Source organism: Tripterygium wilfordii, chromosome 21, assembly GCF_013401445.1.
Source record: "Tripterygium wilfordii isolate XIE 37 chromosome 21, ASM1340144v1, whole genome shotgun sequence".
NCBI classification, from domain to species: Eukaryota; Viridiplantae; Streptophyta; class Magnoliopsida; order Celastrales; family Celastraceae; genus Tripterygium; species Tripterygium wilfordii.
In genome coordinates this window covers 5516580-5525576 of record NC_052252.1, presented here as the reverse complement: position 1 = coordinate 5525576, position 8997 = coordinate 5516580, and the positions used below count along the sequence as shown (strand labels likewise).

Below are 8997 nucleotides of genomic sequence, written 5' to 3'. Positions count from 1 at the left end.
ATTCAGTCACCCAATTGCTAAACCTAATTGCAAATGCCCATGCCCCATATTTTGACCTTTTACCTGTCTCTTATTGCTATGAAAGTAGGGTTCTTGATATTAGCAGATATCAAAATGTCCATGAAAGATTGTTTAATTTCTTCTGGTAAGGTCTCATACAAAATCCACCATTGGAAATAACAAAAGGATTTTCTATCCTTCTTCAAGTATTACCTTTCAGTATTTTCCAGCTAAAAACTACTAAATACCAACCACTTTAAAAGCACAAGATATATAGTTACACTCTTGCTGTCTTGCATGTTGCCACTGCTTTTATACACTGATTCTCCGTCCACAGCTGGTAGCTACCTGCTCAAGTTGGCCAAGCTTTCCTTTGCCACCCTTACCATCAGGACAGTCTGGATGATGGTATGTTGCTATCTAAAACTTCAACTAATCCCAAATCTCAAGAAGAAGGATAACATCCTGTTTGCCTCCTACCAACTCTTCTTTTTTTCTTATTTTTTCAATGGCCAGAGTGATCAACTACTATACAGAACGAAAAACGGGATGTTCGGGTAATTTTGACCATCAATTTCGTGTTAGTAATGACAATTTCCCATAATGCTACATGCTACATGCTACTAGGTTTCACTATGCCCTGAAGCCTCCATTCACCAAGTCCTGTCGACACAAACGCCTGCAGGTGGCAAACACTGGTGTAGATAAATATTGAGGAAAATTCACAAATATTGAGTAATGAATTTTGTCCAATGAACAATAAGAGTGAGCTACTGCAACAGGACCGTATCATGCTAGTTTTAGGCAAAAGGCAAGAATTTAAACAATACCTATTTTAAAAAAAAAAAAAAATTCGAAAACCAACAATCTTTGTTTTTAACCCTACCTAGAGCTTAAGAGAGTATCATAAACACCAAATATAGGAAAATATGCAGTTGAACTCTTGTTAGAGAGTTAGATATGCTTTAAACTACAAAATAAATTTTTCACAAGCAATATGAACACAATTTGAAAAGATACAATGATCTTCTGCAATGGAGTTTTCAAGTAGAGGTATGGATTATAAAGAAGTAGCTCTTAGCCTTGTTGTGGTAGCCACTTGTTAGAAGTTTGAACAGGTTGAAGATTCAAATCCTCACATGCTAAAATACAACTAATAGTAAAATATTAAAATCTATATTATTTATTAAAAAAAAAGTAGAGGTGTGGATTATAGAGAAAATGCCGTGAGAATAGAAAGATGGGAGAGATGAACTGATTTAAGTGGGGCATGTGTCTGAGAGAAGAGAATGAGAAAGGCATATGAGGGTGAGAGAGTATAAAATTCTCCAACTTGTTAAGGATTTAGAGAGAAAGAACCTACCATCTTTTAAGGGTTTGGAGAAAATTTAGGTCTTTGACTAAGGAGAATAGAAAAATAATTTACCAACTTAATGAATTCTCTTTGTTGGCGAGGCCTTCCTAAGATGTTGGGGTCCAAGGCAACTGCCTGATTGCAGGTAATTAGTCTAAACTTACTCTATAAATATTTTTGCTCAAAAGATGCCAAAATAACACATTAATAAGCAACTAGCAGAAGTAAATAGCAAACATTATTGTCTAAAAGTAAAATCTCTGCTTTGTTAGCGCCCTCAACAAATGAAGATGTTTATCCGTCTCCCTCACCAAGAAAACGTTTCCTTTGCAAAGCTTGCGGCACTTTTCAACAAATGAAAATATTTATCCGTGTCTCCCTCACCAAGAAAATGTTTCCTTTGTGAAATTTGCAGCACTGAATTCTTAAATCATGAACACATATAAGTGCATTAGTTAGTGGCTTCGCAAATTTTGAGGTGATCAAACACAAAAAAATAACTGTCTACAGTGCACGGCACAGGGTAAGTTGCTGACAACTGTGAAGCAAAGAAACATTTACCTCTTCCCAAGATTTTCCTGCAGCTTCAAGTAAAGCAGCATTGCATGTCTTCAGTTCTATGGAGGCTCCTACAAACATTGACGCTGCCTCCTCCCATCCCCTATTATGTCCCATACACCTGTATTAACCAAGTTGAACACTTTTTTTTTCAGATTCCTATCCGTTCCCACGATGAACTGGAAGAATATGTTCAACAAGCATAAATCAAAATGTCAAAAACCATTATTTGGTACATGCATCACCACAGTAGACCCACAACATTTTGCATGAAAACAAAAGGAAATTTCATATCCCTAGAAAAACACAAAAAAAAAATCCTACAGTTTCAGTGTCCAAAGGTGAGTAGATGGAAACCTTGAAGCTCAAACAGCCAAAAAAAAAAGCAGAAAATTTTGTCAAAACTCACATGATGGTGAGGATGTCATCCCTTGAATATTTACAAATAGCTTGTTGAAGATGCTCGGCAGTTTGGCCATCCATAGCTGCAATAGAATAAAAGCTTGAAATGAAATGGACCTCCGCTTCCAACAAGCCTTCCGCTTGTTCCTGCATAATCTTTAACGTCTCCTTTGTTCTCACTGCATCGCTACAGTGACAAGGCAACTAAGAATCTCCTTCAATGTAAAACTGAATAATTTGAACCAGCTAAGAAGCTGAAACTAGATTTATTTTAATAACTCTAACCTGCACAGAATGAGTTCAGGAATCCAACCCAGTTGTTGGAGCTTTTGAGAAACACTGACAGCAGCAGCACGCCCAGCTTGGCTTAGGGGACGATCATGATCTTAAGAGGGGGGAAAAAAACCTCCAATCAGGAAAGCTGCTGACAAGTTTAATGGATGGTAGATTGCCTTACTATTCTAGTAAAAAAAAAAACAAAAGAATCACAGTTTTGCACACAAGGGTTCTTCTTGATTGCATTACTAGATATCCAACAGAGAAGCACAGAACACAAGGCGGTGAGCACAATTGAAGCATGGAAATTTTAAAGAAAGGACTAATGTATGATAATACCTACTTAATTAATAAAAACAAGAGTGTGGTGGTACCTCGCAGTGAAGGATTTTCCCAGGAACTCTCCGCATGACGAAGGAGAATGAGACGACGAGGCATGGATTTTGAGGTGGATGCACTAGTTCCAGATTCGGAGCCAGTGACTTGGGAGGCGGTCGTTTCCATCATCAATGATGGACACCGCAAACGGCGGCTTGGATTCGGCTCCGACTTTGGCTTCCTCGTTGAAACCGAAGCTGAACCATACTTCATCGATGACAGTCCTTTCCAATTCACATTCACAGTCCCAATTCCCCCGAGACCCAGGACCAGTTTTTCATTCATCTTCACAACCTGAAACCGGAAATCTCTCAAAACGCAAAACTTTTCCGGTTATTTTGGCTCTATAGTTGGTTGTTGGCCACACCATAACAAATCCGACGACAGTCACGAGTTTCTAAGCATGTTCCATAGAAGATTATCCCAAACAAAAGAAGAGCAGCTTCAGGAATCAGGATGGATTACAAGGAGGATAAGAGTGCCGCAGAGCAGAGCCAAAGCTGAGAACAGAGTGAGAACCAACAAAGAAGATGACATCCACATTCATTCAGCCATCCATGGCCGGCCCATTGCAGTGACATAAAAAAAGAGTCCAAAATATGTAAAGCCCAGCCTTTTGTACCGGTTGGGGTCAAAAATATGCTACACTTTCCAGTGTTTTGATGTTCTTGAAAGTAAAATTCCAACTTTGCTCTTCGGTCTAGGAATTTAGGGGTTTAGATTTGGAGTTTGGAAGCACAAAAAGAACGTTATATCCAAAAAGAAAGGCTTGATGGAGGGATTAGGATTACGCATATAATTCGCTACCTCCCTCTGCATAAAAGCCAAATACGGAAGAAATTTGATACCTTAACCATGCCCTCACAAAGTAAACAAATTTCCTTCATCCAATAATATACAAGGCCAAACATGCTCCACGAAAGACAAACAAATGAAAACAAAAATGAATCAAAAAGGCAGGCAAGAAAGAAAAGTCTGCCAGAAAGTTTATATCACAATATAACATTGGGGGTAGAGCAGTAACAAAACCAGCAACAGCACTTGAGTAAAATAATTCTGGTATTGAAACTTCAGTCTTGAAACATGGTTAGCTAACTTAGCTTATATGGTTCGATGCGGAGCGACTCTCAATCTGTAGCAAACAACCTCAAACATGTACAACCCTACTGTCATTGAATTCCAGTGCTTCCAACTTTTGGAGTTCCTTTTTGTTGTCACTACACAAATGATTATTCAAAACCACTTCCTCCAACTGGCAGCTCCTTTGTCACCGGAGAATAATCTAGGAAGGCTAAGGAGACTATTAACCCTAGTAAGACCGTCCAAGGCCGACCATTCCTCATCCTCGGCAGCTGAAATACATTCAGCCAGGCTCCTCTTATGGACCTGGCTTTTCACGGGAAACTTGTCCTCCACAGATTGAGAGACAGGCACAATCTCATCTGAGGCCGCCAGTAAAGTATCTAAATGCTCAAGAACAAAAGTATGAGACCTTTCACTGCCTTCTATTCCTCCAATATTCTGATTGGTTACCATATCGCTCTCTATTGATTCTTCAGGAACCTTTGTTGCATCACCGCCTTCTACAACCTCATTGGCTGAATATATATTTTCAAAAAAGAGGCACACAACAGCACAATCATCGTTCTTGGAAGTAGGATATTTAAGCCGCCATGCCCGAACAGCACAATCTACAAGAGCTCTGGCTGCTGTTGCGTGGCCAGGGGCCGAGGCCACGATATCAACAGCTTCCTTATTCGAGAGGACATCCCAAACCTGCATCAAAAATTGAATTTCATAGCATTACTAAGGTTTTCAAAAGGGAAAAGGGAAATATTCATGTGATGGTACGAGGGTGCTAAATAATCAGTGCATTGTAGCATTGCTTATTTGGCAAAAAAAGCCAAATGGCAGCATAAGAATCATGGATCACAAGGGATCATATCAAGGTTCCACAAATTAATTCCAAAAACTAAATACCCCATCAGTGGCAAGAATGATGAATTCATCTCTTTCAGTGAGGCGGTGATAGTATATATCTGGGACAGAAATTAAACCAAAATCCTTTAGACAGAAGTCCCCAAAAGCTCTAGCCATTGCCAAACCAGGTGAGTCACTGTTGGGCAACCATACACGTGCAACCTCTGGCTCATCCTGCAACGCAAAAACCCTTCCTTTGCATTGCTGGATTCTAGCAGCTTCCCCTACATACAAAACAGGCGAAGAAACTTTTAAGTTTAACAGATATAAGCAGACGAGTCACGAAATATTCCAATATATTATACTACAAATTCACGTTTTTTGTGTTTATAACCAAACTGGGTAGTGCGGTGTGCATGCACGTTTAAGAGAGAAAGAGAGGAACAGACTTGGTAGATCAGGCTTCAAGTCTATGGTCAATTGCACAGCAAGCAAAGACTTGTCAATGTCTCTTGTCGCTAGCACTGCTCTGGAGTCGCCAACATTTGAAATTACTATATCCTGTCCCTAAAAAAGTAAAAATGTATTATTCAAGTAATGGTTAAATTTTGTACCACCAAGGTTTAATTTATTCCAAGATTTTATCTTTTCATGAAATGTACACAAATCGTAGCACTAGTCACAGTAGTTAGTAACAAAATTTTCATTGTAAAACAAATAAACAAGATTATTACCCAATTTCTCAAGCAATAAATAAAAAACAGCTGGCATTTATTCATAAGTATGATAACAAATCAATTTGAGCATGTTAAGGTGGAGAAAACCTGCTTTATCAAAGTAACAGCTGTTGTTCCACTGCAGAAGCAATCAATAGTGGGATGCAACTTCAATTCCTTGTCCATTAATTTGAAAGCCTCTAAGATGGTCCTTTTAAGTGGCAGATAGTTTTCTGGGAGTTTTTCATTTTCTTCAACCTCCAAATGCTCATATTCATCTGCTCTCAAAGATGCAGCTTCATCAGAATACGCACAGGAAGGAGCATCTCCAGTGCCATTAGGAATACTCCATTCACCACTGGAACTGGCTTTCCACTGAGTACACAGCATAAGAGGGAGTGAATCCCGGACTTTCTTTGCAACCATATGACCAAATGGACCATGACCATCAAATACCCCACAAAAAACTGTATCATTGCTTGGGCTGAAATTCTATTTTAGAAACATATTAATCAAGTTAGCATCTATTATTACAGTTGAGTGGGGAATGCATGTGACTGAAAGATAATATCTGAGGATACGGCATATACAATGTGCAAGTATAATCATGTCGTGGATGAAATTGGAGAAAGATGCAACAATAGATCATCATTGCCCAGTCCAAAAAAAGAAGACTATTTAAATGCTTATCACAGAGTACCAAAGGTGTTGTCTCCAGAATAAAAAGAAGTGAAATTCTAGTTAGTATGTGCTTCATTCCCTTACTACTCAGTACTCACAGCACTTTTGATTTAAATTATATGAAGTTATGTCTGATACTACCAGCATATAGATACGCAGGTTGCCTATTCAAAAATAGATATGCAGGTTGCATGCAAATCCAGTTTCCAAGGACAACAAAACCAGGCAAAGCCTTCATGACTGTTGAGCTCCATGTTGTTTTTCCTACTCTCCAAGAACAACAAAAATTAGGCAAAGACAATTCTCATCCTCAAAACCCCACTTTTTTTTGGGTAGAAGAACTTGATTCTCAAAAGTCAAAACAGAAAATATTGCATCATCAATAGAGGCAGAGCAAGAACAAAACCAGGAAAGAAGAGCAACCAACCTCCCAAACAAGCATGGCATCTTGATTGATTCCCTTCTTACCCTGCTGGGTATACAAAGAGGAGGTTTCAGTGGATCCATTGGTAGAAATCCTGCCAGGAATGCAATGGAGCTCACCCTCGGCATTATCTCTACTTTTCTTCCACCTCCCTGACAAAGATGAAACAATACTATTCTGCCTCTTTGTGGAGTTTGAGGCACCATTCCTCACTATATCAGGGTCAATAGTCTTCTTCCCTTTTGAGGATGAGTAGCAAGATCCCATCAATAAATTCACCACTTTAACTCAGAAATCTGAATGCCTTCTGAAATCAAGTCCAGTGCAGCCCACTCCAAGTAGAAATAGCACTGCCATTAATTTTCCTCCTCCATCTCCATGTCTATACAATCACTATAGTATTACTATTTTATTGATGACGGCTAATCAAAGTAATGTGGAGAAAAATGGTAAAGACATCAAGGCAACTGGTATACACTTTAATTGGCCAAAATTATCACTAGTTTCTATGCTAGACAATGCATGGAATTAAATAAACAAATGTAACCAAACAATATCATTAACCTCTTACGGAAGAAAGTATGCAACTCTCTGACATAAAAGAGAGCAAAGAAGTCTGTATTGTTTACGAAGAGGCATACGTAAGACAAAATAACACAGATTTTCTGTGTTAAGATACTATGTTTAAGAAAAAGTCAAAACTCAAAAGTAATTCCCATCATGTGATACGTTAGGGAGAAAAAAAAAACAACTGATCTTAAGCTGAAGAAATAGTTGGATCATTAACGCTCACAGTGGAATCTATTAAATCGTTAAACTTAATAGTCTTAAATTACGGTGAAGAGTGAGAAGGACTCGCTATCCAAAGATACCAACTCGAGTTTACTTAAAAAGAAAGAAGTGAAGTTACCTGAAATACGCTAGTGCATCATGCAGTGATCATCAAAAGCTTGATCTACTATGAAACACAACTTCCAGGCAAAGCCGATTTCGGTGTTAGGTAGACTAGAGGATCGCGTTGCTTGTGGGTGGGAGCTATGGCCTATGGATCGTGTAAGAAATAGGTTATACCCAAAAAAAAAAGTGTAAGAAAAGGGATTTTACGAAGGGGGAGGCTGAAAGATTACAGTGGTTTTTGATGACAATGAGGCTGGACATTAGTAGGATTCAGGAATCAAGACAAGTGTTAGATTGCCGCCGCAACTTTGATAGATGAGAATGGTCTACCCTTGTTCTTTCCCCCATTCTCAATGCTTCTTGTGATACACACGTGGGCTCCGTCAGTCCGTTGGTGGAGGTAGCGCGGTCAATGAGTAAATCTTTTCAAAAGGTTTTTTTTTTCCCTTACGGGAGGTGGAATGGCCCCCCGGTGTAACACCGGTCCTTCACTAGGCCCCTACAAGCCTCTTCAATATTAATTTTGGTGGGTGCCGGATAGTAGTTAGTTGTAGGTCGAACATCAACAGATAATTTATGAAATATTTATATGTTCGGACTTTAATTCGGATTGGATTTCGAACGTACTTAATTGATTAAATCTGGATTGATTTAACTATAAACCAGTAAATCGGACAATAACCTAATTCGGATTAGGGTTCGGACAAGTAAATTCGGACAAGATTTATGTGTTTGGACCTGGACCTGATTTTAAATCGAACAAAATTTTTGTGTTTAGACCCAAATTTTAGATATAAAACTTTTGTCCAAGCTTAGTTTTATCCGGATCTGACAAATTCGATCATTTGGACTAGACAGAGTTTTGTCACCCCAAGTGCTGGACAAGCTACTGAGTGACAAATGTACTCGGGTCTTTAAACTCCACATCGCCCACGAGAAGAAGAGAAATGTATAATATAATATATCAAATTTCCTAACCTAACGAACATATTTTATGGGCCAAAGGACCTAAAAGAACAAATACATATGCAGGGTAGTATGAGGTTCGTCGAAAGTGGATAGTATTTACTCGACTCGGGTATGTGCATAATCATCACAACCTCAAAAGGAGTAGTCAGTTTTGAACACTTTATTACTCAATGGCTTTGACCCATCAATAACTACTTAGTTATCTTGATCATCATCTTCTTCTTTATCCTCCTTATCATAAACGAGATTATCATAAACGAGATTACGATGCAGGCTCACACTAGGATATGTCATTATAATCCATCCGAATGTATATGAAACCGCCACCAATTGATATTTATAAACGCAATTGGATGTCTGACAGTCAAGGCATGGTCTGCATATATACTTAAGATTCACAGGGGCTCGGGGGATCTATTATG

General features: G+C 38.7%; 2 protein-coding genes across 7 annotated transcripts; both read right to left on the bottom strand.

Annotated features, from left to right (window-relative positions):
* Positions 1-117: 117 nt before the first annotated feature.
* Positions 118-3665, bottom strand: LOC119988919 (uncharacterized protein At3g52155, chloroplastic). Of its 2 annotated transcripts, none has more exons than XM_038834174.1 (5): positions 2965-3665; positions 2600-2699; positions 2322-2501; positions 1916-2033; positions 118-679 (listed from the first exon to the last, which is right to left on the bottom strand). In XM_038834174.1, exons 1-5 carry the CDS (start codon positions 3251-3253, stop codon positions 614-616), a joined length of 753 nt encoding a protein of 250 aa, XP_038690102.1. In that variant the 5' UTR covers positions 3254-3665; the 3' UTR covers positions 118-613. The 2 variants fall into 2 exon arrangements, with proteins under 2 accessions (XP_038690102.1, XP_038690101.1); XM_038834173.1 differs by lacking the exon at positions 118-679 and adding an exon at positions 698-1778.
* A 159-nt stretch (positions 3666-3824) lies between these two features.
* On the bottom strand, positions 3825-8594 carry LOC119988918 (probable protein phosphatase 2C 6). Of its 5 annotated transcripts, none has more exons than XM_038834171.1 (6): positions 7620-8594; positions 6713-7083; positions 5713-5979; positions 5338-5455; positions 4949-5172; positions 3825-4744 (listed from the first exon to the last, which is right to left on the bottom strand). In XM_038834171.1, exons 2-6 carry the CDS (start codon positions 6974-6976, stop codon positions 4202-4204), a joined length of 1416 nt encoding a protein of 471 aa, XP_038690099.1. In that variant the 5' UTR covers positions 6977-7083; positions 7620-8594; the 3' UTR covers positions 3825-4201. The 5 variants fall into 5 exon arrangements, with proteins under 5 accessions (XP_038690099.1, XP_038690098.1, XP_038690097.1 ...); XM_038834170.1 differs by having other exon boundaries at positions 3891-4744; positions 5338-5449; positions 5713-6096; positions 7620-8493; XM_038834169.1 differs by having other exon boundaries at positions 3891-4744; positions 5713-6096; positions 6713-7102; positions 7620-8116.
* Between the last annotated feature and the right edge of the window lie 403 nt (positions 8595-8997).

What these genes read in the sequence shown, in the direction of transcription:
- LOC119988919 (XM_038834173.1), bottom strand. Translation starts at nt 3,253, where the DNA reads ATGAATGAAAAACTGGTCCTGGGTCTCGGGGGAATTGGGACTGTGAAT. An exon ending in GGAAAATCCTTCACTGCGAG is followed by an intron (nt 2,700 to 2,964) that starts GTACCACCACAC and finishes CCCCCTCTTAAG; the next exon opens with ATCATGATCGTCCCCTAAGC. An exon ending in GATGACATCCTCACCATCAT is followed by an intron (nt 2,034 to 2,321) that starts GTGAGTTTTGAC and finishes TGGTTAATACAG; the next exon opens with GTGTATGGGACATAATAGGG.
- LOC119988918 (XM_038834169.1), bottom strand. Translation starts at nt 6,976, where the DNA reads ATGGGATCTTGCTACTCATCCTCAAAAGGGAAGAAGACTATTGACCCT. An exon ending in ATGCCATGCTTGTTTGGGAG is followed by an intron (nt 6,097 to 6,712) that starts GTTGGTTGCTCT and finishes TTTCTAAAATAG; the next exon opens with AATTTCAGCCCAAGCAATGA. An exon ending in TCATTCTTGCCACTGATGGG is followed by an intron (nt 4,745 to 4,948) that starts GTATTTAGTTTT and finishes TTTTTGATGCAG; the next exon opens with GTTTGGGATGTCCTCTCGAA.